Here is a 20,139-nt window from a genome sequence, read left to right as displayed (position 1 = left end):
AAAGTAGGTTGTGATTTCATTTTTATTTGATAAAACTTTTATTAGCATTTTCAGTTTTACAGATCTATTTATGTAGGCAGTATGAAGAACTTAAAAGCACAGACTAGAATTTGTGAGATTAAAAATAAATGAAAAATGAATGGATTAGAAAGATCCTGGATTGCTATGATTTGCACAGGCAGACACATCCACACACACACACACACACACCAAGGGTGTAAAATATTTTATATGCTAAGGGAAGGGTAAGCAAACAATATTACTTTGTGGATTCCACTGGCAGCTTTCAAGGGGCAACAGTTTATGATCATCCGTGCAGTTGAAGATGGGCAATGATACTGTATTGGTAATAAGCTCTTCTCTTCCCACTCCCATCTCCGAGTACATCAGGGTACCATTAGGTGAGGCAGAATATATATCCCCACTACCCCTTTCAATGTAATGCTGGTCATGCTCCCTAATGTTGGGAATGCCCTCTTGGGTTCATCGGTTGGGTGCTAGGTTAGAGCTGGAAGGATCATACAGTGGTACCTCAGGTTACATACGCTTCAGGTTACACACTCCGCTAACCCAAAAATAGTGCTTCAGGTTAAGAACTTTGCTTCAGGATAAGAACAGAAATCGGGCTCTGGCGGCGCGGCGGCAGCAGGAGGCCCTATTAGCTAAAGTGGTGCTTCAGGTTAAGAACGGACCTCCGGAACGAATTAAGTACTTAACCCGAGGTACCACTGTATAGGGAGAGCTTCTCGGCTGCTTCTGTCAACCAGGGTTGTGCCCAGTGGTGTCCACACACATGCATACCACTTGCACACAGGCATTTCTCCCTCCCCCCTCCCCCAGTCTACAAATCTGTCATTTAGACAGAATACCAGAAGATTCAAAATATACCGTATTTTTCGCCCTATAAGACGCACTTTTTCCCCTCCAAAAATGAAGGGGAAATGTGGGTGCGTCTTATGGGGCGAATGCAGGCTTTCGCTGAAGCCTGGAGAGCGAGAGCGGTAGGTGCGCACCGACCCCTCTCGCTCTCCAGGCTTCGCGGACCTCTCCTCAAGCAGCGGGAACGTTCCCGCTGCTTGGGGAGAGTTGCCGGCATCCCGAAGCCTGCGCGCGCTGATCTCAGCGCGTCCAGGCTTCGCGGATCTCTCCCCAAGCAGCGGGAACGTTCCCGCTGCTTGGGGAGGGTTGCCGGCATCCCGAAGCCTGCGCGCGCTGATCTCAGTGCGTCCAGGCTTCGCGGATCTCTCCCCAAGCAGTGGGAACGTTCCCGCTGCTTGGGGAGGGTTGCCGGCATCCCGAAGCCTGCGCGCGCTGATCTCAGCGCGTCCAGGCTTCGCGGATCTCTCCCCAAGCAGCGGGAACGTTCCCGCTGCTTGGGGAGGGTTGCCGGCATCCCGAAGCCTGCGCGCGCTGATCTCAGCGCGTCCAGGCTTCGCGGATCTCTCCCCAAGCAGCGGGAACGTTCCCGCTGCTTGGGGAGGGTTGCCGGCATCCCGAAGCCTGCGCGCGCTGATCTCAGCGCGTCCAGGCTTCGCGGATCTCTCCCCAAGCAGCGGGAACGTTCCCGCTGCTTGGGGAGAGTTGCCGGCATCCCGAAGCCTGCGCGCGCTGATCTCAGCGCGTCCAGGCTTCGCGGATCTCTCCTCAAGCAGTGGGAGCCACCGCTGGGCTCCCACGGCTTGCAGAGAGCTGCCTGTTTGGGGGCTGGGGTCGGGGGAAGCTCGGGCTGCCCCAGCCCCGCGCCTGGGGGGGAAATAATTTTTTTCCCTTTATTCCCCCCCCAAAAAACTAGGTGCGTCTTATGGGACGGTGCGTCCTATAGGGCGAAAAATACGGTAGTTCCTTTGTGAAGGAGATGTGGTGGAGCTATTTCACTGTGTCTGAACAAGGAAAGATAATCTGCTTGGCTTTGTTGTTCCACTATGTGCCCTGTGGCCACTTTGCACTAGAGTAAAATAGAGCAGAATAGAAAGCAACAGCTGCCCCTTGTGAAGCTGAAATTTATATCTGAGCAGCAAATTCCTCCCCACGCCCTAAGCCAGATCCTCACCCTGGTGCCATTTATTCCTGTGAATGAATTTCCTGTGGGAAATGTATGAGGGCAGGAGGTGTAAATGATATTCAGCATGCATTATTAAATTTAAAGTGATTTTTTTCCCTGGAGGCCAGGGTTTTCTCTCTTTTGTTCTTACGTGGATATCATTGCCTCATGGGTCTATAGCATGGGTAGGCAAACTAAGGCCTGGGGGCCGGATGCGGCCCAATCACCTTCTAAATCTGGCCCATGGACAGTCCGGGAATCAGCGTGTTTTTACATGAGTAGACTCTGCCCTTTTATTTAAATTGCATCTCTGGGTTATTCGTGGGGCCTGCCTGGTGTTTTTACATGAGTAGAATGTGTGCTTTTATTTAAAATGCATCTCTGGGTTATTTCTGGGGCATAGGAATTCATTATTATTTTTTTCCAAAATATAGTCCGGCCCCCCACAAGGTCTGCGGGACAGTGGACCGGCCCCTCGCTGAAAAACTTTGCTGACCCCTGGTCTATAGCCAAATACTGTATTTACGTGATATGATAAGTGGCTTTTCCCTTCTGTACCAGCAGGTGGCACTGAAGATAAGAATGTAGCTTTTTTCAATTACTATTTTAAAGAACTCCTGTTCTTTCCTCAGTGTAGCTGGAAATATATACTTGCTTTTGAGAAACACTTTTTGCATTTTTAAGTGGGGGTCACAACAGTTAGGAAACAGATGAGGCCACAGGCCATGTTTTCAAACTACTGTTGTATAACAGAAAGTGTTTGGGCAAAAAATTGTAATTCATTTCTGCCATGAAATTTGCTGAATGGCCCTGGTGCCTAGCCTAACTTACAGGGTGGTTGTTAGAATAGATGAGAGATAGAATAGAATAGAGGGAGAAGGAGACCCATGTATAATGCTCTGGGGCCCCTGGAGGATGGGTGGGATAAAAATGCAACACTTTGGATTAATAGGCTGGAGTAAACCTGACCCATAATGGCTAGCTGCTCTTGAATACAAAATCCAGTGGCTGCAGTCCAGCTCAATTGTGAACAATGGGAATCCTGCCATTGGCTTCAGGGTAGAATGCTTCCTAAACATGCATTTTGCATAATAAATTGAACTGATTCTGCTTGTAGCTCAGAATTAATTCTCTATGTCCCTGGTAGGTGGTGGCTTGATCATTCAAATTCAACTGCTGAATTTCTAGATGTAGCATAACATTTTAAAACGTCTATTTCACGAGGCACCGGGGCATAATCAAGATAAATAAGTGAAATAAACATGTAGAGAATGGGGAAAGGTTGTTTTTTTACAGCCTTTTTTACAACCTGTTCTTATGCTTTGTTTGAAGCAGATCCCGTTGATTTCTGTATGCCTAGTTCTAGGTCTTAAAACCACTGTGTGCGTCCAAAATTGGTATTCTTGTAGATCAGGTGAATTTTCTTACTTTGCATTTAGGAGAAATAAAAAATGCTAACTAAAAATTATGTGGCTAGTGCTCTCTGCATCTCATTATCCAGAGATCCCTCCCATGTAGCAAATGGTTCTGGGTAGTTAAAACACGTTGTTGAGCCAGTGGTTGTTTTAGCCCAGGGGTCTGCAACCTGCGGCTCCGGAGCCGCATGTGGCTCTTTTACACCTTTGCCACGGCTCCGGGGCGGATACTAGCGAGGGGAGGAGGTGCATTGTGCACCCTGACACTCCCCACTGTGGCAGGCACTGTACTGGCTGTGACGTCGCATGGGGGCAGTGCGTGCGTTAGTCATGCAGCGCCCCAACGTCACCTTCCCGCCCGCTGTCAGATCGCGGCTCCAGAGATATATGTTTTAAATGTTGCAATGGTTTTGCGGCTCCCAGTTCTTGTTTTTTCTTCAGAAACGGGTCCAAGTGGCTCTTTTTGTCTTAAAGGTTGCAGACCCTTGTTTTAGCCTCATTCTTTATAACTTGTTCCACCACCCCAGGAATGTTTAATCATCCTTTTGCCCATGTTTCTGGCCTCCCAAGTGAACAGGATATTATTAGAAGCACCTTTTCAGGTGCGCTTGTTGGCTTGATTGCTTCAGTCTTACTTTGTTATTGGATTTTGACAGTTTGGGGCTAGTTGTTTTGTTTATTGTTGCTGTTTTTATTATGTTTTGCTGTATTCTGTTTTATCTTGTAACCCACGTTGAGGCTTTTATTTTTTTATTTATTGCACAAAATTCATATACCACTTGATTGTAAAAATTGCCCCCAAAAGCCCTCAAAATGATTGCTCTGAAAGGTGACCTGAAAATATTTTAAATAAACAATAGAGCATTTGATTTCAGTAGATTCAGCTAACAATTTGCTTTCCTTCCAGCAAGTCTTCTTTCTTTAACACTGAATTGCTGGTGACTGAGATCATAATCGGTTGACAAAGCACGTATGAAGCTTTCAGCATTTGTTTGATCAAAAGGGAAATTCCACCAAGAAACAAATGGAAGTTTTGTTTGGGGATTTGTGAGTTGCTATCAAATAATTTTATAAGAATGCATCCTGGATGTAGGTAGAGGGAAGTGTCATTAGCTTGAATGTGAATATGAATATGAATAAAATCCTATTTAGTGCATCAAGATTGTAAGATTTTCTCAATAATAATCAAATGGTGCGCAATAAAAAAGGAAATATAAACTTGAAATTGTGTATAGTTGCTCATCTTAAATACACTTAGGTTGGAGTGAAACTATTTGATTTCCAGAGCAGCAGTAGCACACTTAAGATTGGAGCAGAACCTCTTTTATATATATATTAATACATGCAGGCACCCCTTTGTCTTTGTGACATGATGACCTTTTGAATTTGTCCATATCCATTTCACTGCCTTTTGATCATTAGCTGTGGGGAGCCTTTGGGACACATGGTTGGCCTGGAAGAGGCACATCTAAATTTAGGCACATCACTTTCCTTAGCCGGTGGAGTCCATCTCTGCAGCTTGTAGCATTAGTTGTAGATACTTTGCAAGTGTAAGAAGCCGGGAGACACAAGTAAGTGATTGCACGTTCTAGTATGTGCTTCTCAGTGTAGTGTTATCGTATACTGTGAATATTTGTGTATGACTAACTGTCTGACTTGATTAATTGACTGATTCCATTTACACACTGCAATACTTCATTAGAGGTGCTTTTTAAGGCTCCTGAATGAGGGTCACAATTTAAGAAGATCTACTTATCAGTTCATTGGAGAAAAAGAAGCAGTATTTATTATGATACAATTTGTGTTTGAAGTAGGCACTGTTCTGCCTTAGGTTCATAAGTTTAATGGGTAGATTTGGGGCTTCAGGATTCCATTCTCCTCATAAACTCGTATTCTACATCTGTGATTTTAAAGTCACTTGTTTGTTAATTTTGTCAGAGTGACAAGGTGAGCACAATGAGAAGCATTGCTGATATACCTGGATATCCAGAGTTTCCTTTCTCTGTTTTCTGTATTATTTAGCTCCAGAAAATGATTTATTTTCCTTTGATTTGTTATTTTAAATTACTCAAAGCACACACAAAAATCATAATATGGTAAAACAGTAATCCAGCAATAACAACAAAACAATTAAAAATCTAAAAATTAATAAGCAATCAGAATAAAAAGGGGAACCAAACCCATTTACAACAAACAGAAACAAACCTAGTACTTCCTAATGTGTTAAATGTACTGAAGTAGCCAGTGCAGTACCATTTCCAGAGTGTCTGCTGATGTTCAGTGGGCTGGAGTAAGATGGCAAAGAGTCTTGTGGGACCTTAAATGCTAATTTTTATGGGAAGCGTCAGTAGCTTAGTAACAGAGCTACTGGCACCTCCAGTTAGGGCTGGGAATGTCTCCTGCTCCCAGTCAGTGTACAGACAATACTGAACTAGAACTAGCAGTCTCACTTAGAATAAGGTAGATTCCGAGATATCAGTGGTGTCGGCTTTTGTGGAATAGAGGCCACTTGGTTGGAACCACAAATTGTTGTCCTGTTGGCAGGTGCACATTTCTAAAGGGAAATGAGATGCAAGCCAGAAGGCTTCTGTTTCCAATCTCGTCAGCTGTTCGCTCACTGGGGAGTTTCGCTAAGCCACTGTTCTTCAGCTCCCTCCCTGTAATAGGATAGTAGTATTACTGGCCTACTTGACAGAGTTGATGTAAGGATTACTGAAATGGCAGCTTCACAGATGAATGGGGATCTGAACTTGGGTTTTCCTTTTCCGCTGGTACTAATGACGGTGTTATTTTCATGTCTAGAAATAATTTAAATATGAATAAAACTTTGAATGGTGAGGTACTATCCACCAATAAACTCTGCCATCTAAGCACTGCTGCTGCTGCAAGACCCTGATTCATTTTTTGCCGGATCTTTGCCCTATTTCCAGTCAGCCCTTTAGCATGAAGCAGATGCTCTGTTGCAGCTGCCCTTAATGGATAGTTTCCATGTTTTAAAAAAGTCACTGTTTCATACAGGCATGTTTCACTTTGTCTTTTTTGCTTTATTTAGCAGACCTTGAATAGAAGATGGCCTCCTGTCTATACGATTGCCTTTGTGAAGCAGAGCTTGAGAAATACTTTCCCCATTTTAGTGCCCTTGGCTTTCAGAGGATTGATGAACTTGCCAAGGTCTCCATGAAAGATTACACCAAGCTGGGAGTGCATAACATGAAGGACCGCAAGCGCCTCTTCCAGCTCATTCGAATAATCAAAATGTTGCAGGCAGAAGAGGAAGCAATGAGGAAAAAACAGCATTTTCAGACAGGTTCTCTCTACCTCCGGCCTCAGGCGACTAGATGTGGCCCTCGAAGACAACTGCACTTTGATTCCCTCTCGGAGGAAAGAGATGGAGGGAGAAAGCAGCTTGAGCCCGAATTGTGTGCCTTATCCAATTGCTCTGTAAATGAAGATAAAGATGATTTAGCTGCAGTGTTGAGCCACAAAGCTGAATACAAAAGACCTAGGAAAGACTCTTTGAATGCTGCTGCAACATGGACAGAACATAAACTGGGCATTCCAGCTATCAGTTCATCTAACGATATTGCTCCTCTCCTAGGGGATGCTGAAGCCCCCATTGTACAAAGAGTAGCTCATATTTCAGGTTATAATTATGGAGTGCCTCATTCTTGTACCAGGTAATAACCATTTATCTGTATTCCTTTACATGGAACAATGTAATTTTCTCCTTCATACATGTGGGGGAAGTTAAAAGTTACAAAATAAAATAAAATTCTGCAACCAATTATCCTACATACTCTTTTAGGAATACAATGTGCATACATTTAATTTGCACGTATAAATTTCTATAGTGTGGGCTGACTTTGAAATTGCAAATTTAGCATTTTTGCCATCCTGTGTTTCGCAGACCTAACGCTTCTGAGAAGGAGACCCCGTGGACTGAGACGGACAAGATCCGTGTGTGCGTCCGAAAGCGTCCCCTTGGCTTAAGAGAAGAGAGGCGTGGGGAAGTGAATATCATCACAGTAGAAGATAAAGAAACCCTCCTGCTCCATGAGAAGAAGGAGGCTGTGGACCTCAGCCAGTACATTTTGCAGGTTGCAGTATTTTGGCTCCTTTCGTCTTGTATCATGTCTTAAAGTGTTCAAGTAATGGTGTCAAACTGATCTATTTACAATCAAAGAGGAGATAAAACAACAACTTCCCACAGCAGAACTTGGAGTACTAATCTGTATTCTTAAAATTTTGTAAAAAATATAATAAATCTGAGCATACAAAACAGTAAAAACGGTTAAATCCAGAATATTCATCAACACCATATCCCCTGAATATTAAGCCCTTTTTTGAAAATGAGAACTTTTGCATGGACTTCCATAGGCCCAGTGGATAAGACTTTAGAGACAGGAAAGGTGAGAGAGGAAGCTGCTTGTGAGAGAGGGCATCTTCGTGCTTTTGCAGTGGCTTGCCTACAGGTGGAGAAGGATCTCCTCCAGAAATCTGAATGACTGCTTTAGTCCCTGGGGTCTTCTCTTAATGGATGACACTGTCCTTGGGCCTAGGAAATAACAGTTTGAAAGTTGGAGCCAACACCTCGATTTGCTCCTGGAAGCTGAAAAGGAGCAAGCGTAGTTGCAGCAGTGATAACAGCATTGCAACAGTACTGCAGTCTGTAGGAGAATGCTACAGTGTATTGTAGGCCAACAAAGGGGCAGATGTCCTCCCAAGGTCCATGGACCCCATACTCTTTTGTTTATTTTAGATATTTTGGGACGTGAGTGACACTGTGGTCTAAACCACTGAGCCTCTTGGGCTTGCCATTCGGAAGGTCAGCAGTTCGAATCCGCACGACGGGGTGAGCTCCCATTGCTCTGTCCCAGCTTCTGCCAACCTAGCAGTTTGAAAGCATACCAGTGCAAGTAGATAAATAGGTACTGCCACAGCAGGAAGGTAAATGGTGTTTCCGTGCACTCTGGCACTCGTCATGGTCCTCTGTGCACCAGTAGCAGTTTAGTAATGCAGGCCACATGACCCGGAAAGCTGGCTGTGGACAAACGCCATCTCCCTCGGCCTGAAAAGCACCGCACCCCATAGTCGCCTTTGACTGGACTTAACCATCCAGGGGCACTTCACCTTTACCTTTTAGATATCTGTTACATTTATAGCAGCAGGGAATTTGACATTACCAGAAAATGATTGCATAATAATTAAGTGCTGCTGTATTATATTCTCATATTGCACGACAGTGTTTCACGAATCATTCTGGTGTGAATGCCTATGGTACAGTAGAAGACCATATTCCAGATGCCATATTGTGCTCTAGGGAGATATTCCTGCCACATATGAGCCACAACCTGTGATTGGCGGGTGGCGAGGGGAGGCATCTCAGACCAGTACTGGAACACTCCCCAAATAACATTACAAATGGTGCTATAAGGATGACATGATCCAAACTTTGACTTATCTAGACTGTGATAAACATGCAGTTTCTCTTGCTTGAAACTTTTCTGTAATTCTGTTGCACCTGCCTCTGATTTATACCCTCCCCCAAAAAAGAGAAATGGGCATTTCTAACGATTAAATGTTCTTCCTTGCATTGTCTTCTCTCTTTTCTGTTGGAAAGTGAGCATATTGTAATTACTGCCCGAGGCGCCTGTGCTTAACAAAGGCAACAGAACTGGGCTGCCAGCCTAGTGAATTCCCTTTCCCCCGGGTTCCATTGTACTAGAGAGCAAGGTTCTCACAGGCCTTCAGTGCTCCAGTTCTCGCTGAATGATCTATGCTCTCTCTTCCTCTGCCCTCCTTCCCCTCTGTGGTTAATGATTTTTCAGCTAATAGTCTTGCATCTTTTTTCTCTCTTGGTCCCAGGTACCTTCTGCTGCCTAGATCAAATTCTCATTCCGATTGACAGCAGCAGGAAGGTAACCAGTCTGCAGAGCAGCATGTTATGTACACACATGCCCCTCCTTCCCCTGGTGCTTCAGTTCAGTGGAGCTCTTGCCAAATAATAAATAAAGTCCTCATAGATTGTGCCTACTGACACAAACAGCTTAAGAGGAAGAAGCCTTAAGTACAGGAAGTTTTACTTCTGAAATGAGGATTTCCTGGAAATGTCTTTCTAGGTTTCTAGTTTCCTTTGCCTCAAAAATACATCAGAATTTGGTAGTGGAAGTTCCTTTTCAGCAGCAAGAATCCACGGCTTAATTTTGGACCTTAACTTTTATTTTGCATCATTCCATGTTATCATTGCATACCTGTTCGCTTAAGGCAAGATGAAGTATTCTCTTCTGCCTCCCTCCCTCTTCCCTTTCTTATTTTAGCTCTGCTCACAGCTTTGTTTCCAGAGACACTTGCTTGGTACAGTTGCTGAATCCATTAGTTTGCTCTGGCTGATGGTGATTGCATGATGTCTGAATTTGGCTATGCGGGGTCTGAGCTTCCTGGTTTCACTTTGAATGGGATTCACATCCACAGCTGTGTATCTTATCATCATGGGTGGGTAAAAGGAGTGGTATTCCTTTTTGTGTAAATATCCCTTTTCTTTTTGCAGCATGTGTTTTACTTTGATGAAGTCTTTGGGGAGGCCTGTTCCAACCAGGATGTGTACATGAAGACTGCCCACCCCCTCATTCAACACATTTTCAATGGGTAGGGTGTTGTGTATGCTTTCCCTATCTGTGCCTATGAACATTTTCATTGTTTATACAATATATGTTTATTGATGTTTTCATGGTGCTCACCTTTCTTCCTCTGTTTTTCTTTTGGTGATGGTCCACACACACACACACACACACACACACACACACACACACTGTCCTATATCTGAATTATGTGTCATTTTAAAATAAATGAGCAGATAAGAGAAGGAAAGTAAAAATTGTTTTCCATTTTATTTATTTAGATTTATATCCTACCACTTGACAAGGTAGCTCACAATTTAAAAGGTGAATAATCAAAGAGAATAATCATAAAACAAACAAGGAAAAAAAGGGCACCCGCTATAAAATCAGTAACAGGCGTAGCATAACTCAGTTGTTTCCACCATCGTAACCCCAAGGCCAGAACATTTTCATGGGCGTCTTGAAGACTTCCATGGAATTGCTGTAATGGGCACCCACTTAGGGGAGTATTTCCTAAGGAATGCCATTCTAGCAGATATTCAGTGGCAAAGGGGGTCTGGCGTAAGGTTTGCAATGGCAACTGAAGAAACAAGCTTTCCACTGGACTACTTAGGACTTTAAAGGTCAAAAATGGTACTTTAAATGGAGCCTGGAAACCAACCAGCAACCAGCCGCGCTTCTTCAGTATGAATGTTCTTGCATCCTGTGACTGTTTGCAGCCAGTAGCTAGGCACCAATTCTAGTCCAGGTGCTTCTTCTTGACACCCTTTCAAGGATAACCTGAAGCGTATGTAACCTGAAGCATATGTAACCCGAGGTACCACTGTATTGTGAATCAAATCAGCTCATGGGCTGGAAAACCAGTGCTGGTGGTCCCAATTTGTTTGTTAAACTAAGGCTTGCTTCTTTTAATGCCGTCTCACTCAGCTAGAAAAAGAGCAGCCTCTTGTGGCCATTCAGGATTTCAGACGCTGTTTCAAAATAAGGCTCAGTATGGAGTGTCAGACTTGAGTGTCATCTGCTGGAGGCGCTGCCCACTAATTTTTGATGCCAGAGAAGTCAGCAGAGATTTGAGTAATACCACCTGGGTTATAAGCATTTTGTGGATTGCACCTTGGCCACACCTAAAATTTCTTTCCTGCCATATCCCAAATGTTCATGGTGGATTACAATAGATAAGCTGGGCCAGGGACATTAAAAATGGTGCCCTACTGATGGTGCCGATTTGCAAGGCTCCATTATGACTAAGCAGGGGTTCAAATTTGGATTTCTGCTGCTCTGCATTGCACTGCAAAATAACATAAAGGTACTTCAGAGACAATCTTCTTTGGTGTAAGTAGAAGAAATATTTATTGCAAGGTCATTTTCTTGTACCACTGGTCTCTGCTTCTTTAATTATACCAATTTAATGTAGTCCCCTCGCATCTTTGATGTTGCTACTTAAAACAACAACTGGTATTCATCTACATAAGGAAACCCCACCAGTATAATTACATTTTGTTTTCAGCCTTATGACTTTTGGGACAAAGTCAACTAGATGAAGATACTTTTAGGATGCAACCATATTAAATCAGAGTGTAACTTGAGAAAGGTCAGGTATAATACTGCTCACAACTTCTATATCAATATTTTTATCTTTACCATTCAACTGTACATACACACAGACACAAGACGCTTTCATATTTAAGGAAGCAAAAAGACCAAATACCTTCTCTCCATCTTTCAATCTGGCTATTGTGATTAGTTAGACTAATTGGCCAAGCTGAATATCACAAAAGACTAAACTCCACATTTTTGTCACCATTATAATGTGAACATAATCAATTATGGCGCCAGCTTAATGGAGAGTGCCCCATGCTGTGCCGAAGCCACAGAGGCATCGCACAGGAGTTCTTTTTGAGGCAGCTGGGAAGGTTATTATTGGAGTGACAGCCGCTCCTAATGGAGCCATTGTGTTGTGGAACATGCAAGATAGGAATCAAAAGGAGGGCAAGCAGGTCCAGGGGACTGTTTTAAAGGATGCCATCCTTGCCCCGGTTAGCCCACCAGGTAGAGGACTGCATTAGTATTGAAGGCAGAAAAGCTTCGCTCTTGTAGCTTATGGTGGTTCTCTTGTATAGCCACTGAACTTCACGTAGCAGCTCTGTACATGATGTTCCCCACTGATGGCTCTTCCATATACTTTGTTGCCTTTTCTACAGTCAAGCCTTTTGAGAATGTCTTATGTGCAACAGATCTAAACAGGATGTGAGAGGACATCAGGAGATCTCTTGGAGGCTGCTTCCATATCTCCACATTTGATTATCCCACAGAAGTAGTTTTGGGCAAGCATTCAGTGTCTGTGTTTTACCATAGTCTTTTACACGCTAATAGAAGCTGCTATATTAAAAGGTGCTTCTCTTTCTTTTGTTACAGCGGCAACGCCACCTGCTTTGCATATGGGCAGACGGGTGCTGGCAAGACCTATACCATGATTGGCACTCACCAAAACCCAGGACTCTACGCTCTGGCTGCTAACGATATCTTCAGGCAATTGGAAGCATCTCAGACTAGAAAAGACCTCCATGTCTGGATCAGCTTTTATGAGATCTACTGTGGACAGCTTTATGACCTGCTAAATGGAAGGAAGAGGTGCTTAAAGTCCAAGAGTACAGCTTTTGAAACCAAGGCCATTAATCAGATATAGCTGAACAGAATTAGAGTTGCTTGGAACAGAGAAATCTGGGGACAAGTGGGTTATTGTTTTTTTAGTGAAGGGATGCACAATAAAGTCCTGTCCCAAGAGCTGTGCAGCTTGCTCAGTCAGCCTAAAAGAGGAGGGGGGCTTTGATTTTGTAGTTTCATAAGTGTGCAGTTTAGGAGTTGGTAGCTAGATGCCCAGAGCCAAATCTGCCCCCAGAGAAGTATCTACTGCTCCTTCTGTTGCCAGGGCTACACAGCAGGGCTTGCTGTCAGTCCATACTGAGGGAAGGGAGCGATGGAGCCTGACCCCTCCTTCCCATAAAATTAGTTGCTGATATAGTTGGTTCAGTAAAAAGCATTAAAAGCCCACCCCCCTTTTTGTGTGTGAGCATTCTAGCAACTGCTGTAACTCGATCTTATCTTTTCAGTACATTCCAGAATGGAGACATCTCCCGTGTGGCTCAGGCATGTCAGCTTTTGTCCTTCCTTTGACAGGGTGACCTGAGGGATGTGTTGATGTTTGCATGCCACAGGGAGTGCTTTCTAGCGGAGAGGGGCGAGAGCGCTGTTTCGTGGGGGCTCTGTGGGGATGGAGGACTGCAAACACTTCATCATCTCTCTGGGTTATTAATCCTGCAACAGGCAGATGACAATTTAAATATCAACATAAATTAATTCCCCCACTCCTGATTGTTCTAGCTGATACACTCAGCAGTGTCTGCTGCCCCTGCGATTTCAAGTGTGAAATGAAATGAGGAGCTCCCGCTGGGAAGTTTCAGCTGTCAATTCTGCTTCAGAATGGGGTGGACTGTGCATTGAAATAAAACCAATTTCCTGTGAATGGCTGTGTCTTTCAAGGGCGGCTGGTGCTATCCCACTGTTGGCAAGGTTGGGTGAAGACGCGGATGTGAAATTGTGGAGCCTCACCTTCTGTTGTTCATGGTGGGATCCATTTCTACATAAGGGTTGCTGGATCAGGTGCTGTGTGTCCTCCTGTTCTTTAGTCATGTTTTTCAACCAGTGAGTGAGGTCATCAATAAATTTTGGCTGAGGCCACTTGAGGAAGCAGGATGTTGCTCTAGATAGGCTTTTGGTCCGATCTTGCTTGGATCTTAATTATCGGCATGCTGATGACGCTCAGCTCTTGTGTTCGTCTGATTTGAGTGTGTCAGGGGATGCCCCAAGTTTCTGGAGTTAGTCAGGGGTTGGGTGAGAGCTAATAAATGGAAGCTCCACCCAGGCAAGGTGGAGGTGCTGCTGGTGGGTGCCTCAGCTGGCCAGGAAGGAAGTATTCATCCTGTGACTGGTGGCGTTGCACTCATGGAGGGACAAGTTCAAAGCCTGCAGTTAGATCCAGCCTTGACTGATTGCATTTATATCCCACTTTTCCTTCAATGAGCTCAAGGTGATGTTCCCCTCCTCCCTGCTTTATCCCCACGAAACCCTGTGGGGTAGATCAGGCTGCAAGTGAGTGACAGGCCTAGGGTCACCCAGGGAGCTTAATGGCTGAGTGGGGATTTGAACCCTGGACTCCCAAGTCCAACACTGATCACTACACCGCACTGGCTCTCTTTGATTGTGTATAGAACAGTGATGCCTGTGGCATGAAGCACCTTTTAACCAACCTTGGTGCAATGGTTGCAACATTTCTTGGAAAGAGATGGACTTGGTAACATGGTTCCGCTTTTCAAGATTACTTGGAAACTGGAGCTAGTTTGGAGTATCACGGCCAGGTTATTGATGGGAACCTGCTTATGTCTCCCATAATTTCTGACAATTGGCCATTGTGCCTGGGATTGATAGAGTTGGGGTTCAGCAACATCTGGAGAGCCACAGGTTCCCCATCCCTGATCCAAATGTCCTGTGCCCAGGACAATGACTTCTGTCATATGAACCTGTCCGTTTACAGAGATCATTGTCCAAACATCAGTCAAGGCTCCTTGTGCCCCTCCCCGTCAGAGATTTTTAGAATAGGGTATTTCCTGTAATGACAGCTTGATTCTGAAACACGATTTCCAAGAGAACTCACATGGCACCCATCCTGTGACTGTTGAGGAGCCAGCTTATGGTTAAAATTAGCATTATGGTCTTCCGTAGTTTGAGTTTTGTTCCGCTGCCCCTTCCTTGGACTCTGTTGTTTTTCTAATTGTTGTTGCATTGAATTATTTAATGGGTGCTTATTGTAATCGGCTCTATTTGGAAGTGGGGGTTAAAAGTAAATTTCATGTTTTGAAAATTAAAAATGGGCATTTGTTGAACCTTTTCCCCAAGCACTTTTGCAACTAATCTATGTGGTTTCCTCCCCAGGCTTTTTGCAAGGGAAGACAGTAAGCATATTGTGCAAATAGTCGGGCTGCGTGAGGTCCAAGTGAACACTGTCAGCCTGCTACTAGAGGTACCGTATTTTTCGCTCTATAATACGCACCCGACCATAACACGCACGTAGTTTTTAGAGGAGGAAAACAAGAAAAAAAATATTCTAAACGAAACAGTGGATATATGATTTTTGTGGTTCATTCTGTGGCCACAGACATGTGATCTGACAGTGAGTTTGGAGTAGCCCAATGCAAAAATCCTGAGGATCCATGTGGATCCATGCTTTGTAACCACGTTTTTGCACCACTGTGGCCCCAGGAAACAGTGGGTGCGTGATTTTTTTGGTGCAAGATGTAGCCATGGACATGCTATGTGATCTGATGGTGAATTTGAGGTGACCCAGTGCAAAAATCCTGAGGATCCATGTGGATCCGTGCTTTGTAACCACGTTTTAAGTGGGGAGGGAAGGAAAAGCACTCAAGGGACAAGGAGCACGCGTGGGGTGGGTGGAGAAGGATGCTGCTAATAATGAAGAAGAGGGGTTTAAGGGGAGAAGGCTCCTCTCCTCTCCCCTCCCACTTTGCTCCTTTAAAGAAGCAGGCTCTCTGTCCCTCTCTCCTCCCCACTCAGCGGCTCTTCTCCCGCTTTGCTGTTTCAAAGCGAGCCACAGAGGAGGGAAGGAAGGGGAACCATGGATCCTCTGCTCACGACTGCAGCAGATCCTCACCACCACCCGTAGGCATTCGCTCCATAACACGCACAGACATTTCCCCTTACTTTCTAGGAGGAAAAAAGTGAGTGTTATGGTGCAAAAAATACGGTAATTCTGACCACCCAGACGTACACATTTTATTAAGCTTTGAGGGTGCAGGTACCATGGAAATACCACTGTGCCCCACGTAATGGTCATTAGATGTTTCAGGATGTGTACTGAGTGCATGTGGCCAATTGTTCTCATTAAGCGTTTTCTTAAGGAAGATACTGGACATGCCTGGGCTCTCATTAGATTATTTCTTCTCTCTCCCCTCATTAGATTCTTAAGACTCATGGTTTTCTTAAAAACGGATTTCCCTTGAAAAACATACGGCGTACTAGAAGGAACCAAAACAAAAGTTAAATATGATTTAGATAGGCCTCATCACCTCTGAGCCCAGTTAATGACGTTAAAGAATTTCTTTCCCTGCTTTGGGGTTAAGAGTTCTGAGAATTTTATTTACTTACTTGGGCCATCCTGTTCTGCAGTGCCTCCCATCCTGCCTTGAACTTACAACAAGCCGTTTTCATTTCTGAGCAACTTCCACAACTGGTTCTTTCAGCTTTCAAACAGTGCAGTTGTTCTCTCCTTCCTCCCACCCCCCAATATTTTTGTGCTGATAGGAGCTTCAAAGTACTTTGTGCACTGCAATAGATGTAGAAATGATATTGCAAAATTTTAACACTGAGGGTCTCAGCCCTGGCACCAATTCCTTCTTTGGTTCTATTGACCAGAAATTGAAATTGCTGTGCATCCCCCTCCCCCCGCCTGCCCAGCTGTTTTGTTTAGTCATGTCCGATTCTTCGTGACCCCCTGGACCAGAGCACGCCAGGCACTCCTGTCTTCCACTGGCTCCCGCAGTTTGGTCAAACTCATGTTCGTAGCTTCGAGAACTTTGTCAAACCATCTGGTCCTCTGTCTTCCTCTTCTCCTTGTGCCCTCCATCTTTCCCAACATCAGGGTCTTTCCCAAGGAATCTTCTCTTCTCATGAGGTGGCCAAAGTATTGGAGCCTCGGCTTCAGGATCTGTCCTGCCAGTGAGCACTCAGGGCTGATTTCCTTCAGAATGGAGAGGTTGGATCTTCTTGCAGTCCATGGGACTCTCAAGAGTCTCCTCCAGCACCATAATTCAAAAGCATCCATTCTTCGGAGATCAGCCTTCTTTATGGTCCAGCTCTCACTTCCATACATCACTACTGGGAAAACCATAGCTTTAATTATACGGACCTTTGTTGGCAAGGTGATGTCTCTGCTTTTTAAGATGCTGTCTAGGTTTGTCATTGCTTTTCTCCCAAAAAGCAGGCGTCTTTTAATTTCATGACTGCTGTCACCATCTGCAGTGATCATGGAGCCCAAGAAAGTAAAATCTCTCACTGCCTCCATTTCTTCCCCTTCTATTTGCCAGGAGGTGATGGGCTCAGTGGCCCAGCTGTTTACTTTGGCAGTATTTTCTTTGCTGTTGGCTATGGAGACAGATGAGCAAGCTGGCCTTTCTTAGTGCACTGAACTGATTGTGTGTCTCTTCACTTTCTGGCTCACTAAATTCTTTGGCATGCTTGGAATGTATAGTTTCGGGTAGGGGGGTGAGAAGAGAAACTGTCCAGCTTATGTCCAGCCTTAACGAAATACATTTTGCTTTGCTCATTTCCAGTGAGTGATTGTTGCACATGGGTAGGATTTCCAATGAGTTTTTCAGATAGTGATAAATGGGCCCTATGAAAGGACCTTGTGGCAGAGATGAGGACTCCACAAGTTGCTGGGCTTAAATATCTGCCTCCTGGTTTTGTGGCAATGCTGGTGATGATGGAAGGAAATATTTAGGGGGGTGAATTACCTGCCAGCAAACTGCCATCAGACATTTAAGTTGCAGGGACATTGAATTTCCTAGTTCTCTTTTTTAAAGTAATTTTTATTGGGCTTTTTAATATAAAGGTAAAAACATAAAACACTAGATGAAACAACTCAAATATGGAATAACAAAACAAAACAACAAAACAAAGAAGAGTAAGAATCAAACAGATAATAAGCAAAATAAAGTAATTTACAAAAGATGGCATAAGTAGATGTTCCTACAGTAGAAAAAGACAAATTAATATAATGTGAAGGCTATAAAGTTCCCCAATGCCCAATGATGCTGGAGTTTTGCCTCCCTCTAAATGAGTGGCATGGTCTCCCTTGAGTCATCTGGGGCTGGTTGGACTGTACAGTGGTACCTCGGGTTACAGATGCTTCAGGTTACAGACTCCGCTAACCCAGAAATAGTACCTCGGGTTAAGAACTTTGCTTCAGGATGAGAACAGAAATCGCGCAGTGGCGGCAGTGGGAGGCCCCATTAGTTAAAGTGGTGCCTCAGGTTAAGAACAGTTTCAAGTTGAGAACGGACCTACAGAACGAATTCAGTTCTTAACCCGAGGTGCCACTGTACTAGTACATATGCAGTTTCACTGTGGGGTTTATGTGGGGAGTCCTAGTCTTAGTTCTGCTCCTCCTTCATTCCAGGTAATTCTGAAAGGAGGAAAAGAGCGCAGTACCGGGGCAACTGGAGTCAACTCGGATTCCTCCCGTTCCCATGCCATTATCCAGATTCAGATTAAGGACCCAGCAAACAGAGTGTTTGGAAGGTGAGTGGTAAAGAGCTGGAAGTGTTCCATTCTGCCTCCAAGACCTTGCAATGAGTCTTGCAGGCCTCTTCTCAGAATGCAGCTACCATGTGGAGAGTGTATGTACTCTGCTCATAGAAAATTCCTGGTGAAGAGCTTTTTAAAAAATGTACACTTAACCCCTCCAGTGTACTTGCATCACTTAAGGTGGTTTACAACAAGAATGAAAATCCCATAAAAGAAATAAAACAACATAAACGTTCTGAGGTGAGGGTCTACTTCTAAGCCTAGCAAGACAATTTCCTTGTCGAAGTAGGAAAGTTTTAACCAGCCGGCCAAAAAAAAAAGGAACAACAAGGGAGCAGAATGCAGATCGGTGGGCAAGGTATTCCATCATTTAAGTTCAGCCATCAGGAAGACCTCTGTTCTCCTGAGTAGTCACCCCCCCCCCCCAGCTACAGATGGAACATGGAAAAGGTTTGGTCCCATACCGTAGAGCCTGCTGACTGCCGGAGGTAAGCCACTTAGGGCTTACCATTCTTATGTTGACTGGTTGGGGATGGAAATGGCTCAGGTAGTCTGATGGAATGGCTGTCACTAAGTGACAATAGGAGGGAGGCCCAAAGGCAGCAGCAGTGAAGGTGGAAAAGCTGGCTTAAATGGCTTCGAGCAAGCCCGTCTCTAGGTGTTGAGGATAAAACCTCACTCTGGACCTGCTGGAAGAAGCACAAAATTTTTCGCTCCATAAGACGCGCCTAGGTTTTAGAGGGGGAATGCAAGGGGGAAAAAATCCCAGGCTCTGCTCAGCGCTCCGTTTCATGAGCCGCGTGGAGCATGTGTGCGGCTCTTGGGGGCTTTTCCCCGAGGAGGGAGAAGGGGAGTCTGTCAGTCCCTTCCACCACCACCCAGAAAAGCTCCCAAGAGCCGCGCTCCCTCTAAAGAGCTGCATGAAGGGACTGACGGGCTGCCCTTCTCCCTCCTCAGGGAAAAGCCCCCAAGAGCCACACACACACACTCAGGGAGCGCTGAGCAGAGCCTCCCGCCTGCATTCGCTCCATAAGAGACACACACACATTTCCCCTTACTTTTCAGGAGGGAAAAGGTGCGTTTTATGGAGCGAAAAATACGGTAATTAATTAAAAGATGGATAAGGTTGTGCTAAAATGATTTTGGTTTTCCAGGATCTCCTTCATTGACCTGGCTGGCAGCGAGAGAGCTGCGGATGCCAGGGACTCTGACCGGCAGACGAAAATGGAAGGTGCAGAAATAAATCAAAGTCTTCTGGCTGTAAGTTGCTGTGAATTGTGCTTTTTCTGAGATTATTTGAATACAGTTTGCAATACAGTTCCTAATATTTGACAGTGATTTTTTAGAAGATGGAATTTTCTCTGGGATGAGAACTCTGCGCAGGGCTGCTTGTGTTTAATAGAGTACCAGATCTGGATGCTGGTGCAGGAATAAGGGACGATTAAGATTGAGCCACAGCGGGCCCTCACTAACTTCACATCCGGTTTTCGGCTTGCAAAAATCCTCCACCGTGGACATAAAGTAGTGATGCTCTTTGCTTCTGCTGGGTACTTTCTCTCTCCCTTTTTTATAAGACAGGTGGTGCCAGAATGAGGACAGAATGCATTGCCCTAACGTTGATTTGGCTTCAGAATGTGTTATCACTTTACCAAATCTCATTGGCTGCATTGCATAGTCAAAAGGACCA

At 44.6% G+C, this 20,139-nt stretch overlaps 1 protein-coding gene across 8 annotated transcripts in view; it reads left to right on the top strand.

Annotated features, from left to right (window-relative positions):
• KIF24 (kinesin family member 24) overlaps nucleotides 1-20,139 on the top strand; it is a 34,348-nt gene that overhangs the window by 4,161 nt on the left and 10,048 nt on the right. For 5 of the 8 annotated variants that reach the window (XM_083465699.1, XM_083465706.1, XM_083465700.1 and 2 more), the window contains 7 exons: nucleotides 6,509-7,133; nucleotides 7,364-7,553; nucleotides 10,004-10,101; nucleotides 12,489-12,704; nucleotides 15,063-15,150; nucleotides 18,325-18,446; nucleotides 19,607-19,712. In XM_083465699.1, coding sequence (XP_083321825.1) covers nucleotides 6,526-7,133; nucleotides 7,364-7,553; nucleotides 10,004-10,101; nucleotides 12,489-12,704; nucleotides 15,063-15,150; nucleotides 18,325-18,446; nucleotides 19,607-19,712 — 1,428 coding nt within the window. In that variant the 5' untranslated portion in view covers nucleotides 6,509-6,525. Of the gene's footprint in view, nucleotides 1-2,475; nucleotides 3,610-3,950; nucleotides 4,504-4,627; nucleotides 5,028-6,508; nucleotides 7,134-7,363; nucleotides 7,554-10,003; nucleotides 10,102-12,488; nucleotides 12,705-15,062; nucleotides 15,151-18,324; nucleotides 18,447-19,606; nucleotides 19,713-20,139 lie in introns of those variants that run through there. The other 3 variants (XM_083465704.1, XM_083465703.1, XM_083465702.1) reach the window with 3 other exon arrangements.

Source organism: Podarcis liolepis (genome assembly GCF_965112155.1).
Source record: "Podarcis liolepis genome assembly, chromosome: 11".
Lineage (NCBI taxonomy): Eukaryota > Metazoa > Chordata > Lepidosauria > Squamata > Lacertidae > Podarcis > Podarcis liolepis.
The sequence above is the reverse complement of the archived record's forward strand: the minus strand, read 5'-3'. Positions and strand labels throughout refer to the sequence as shown.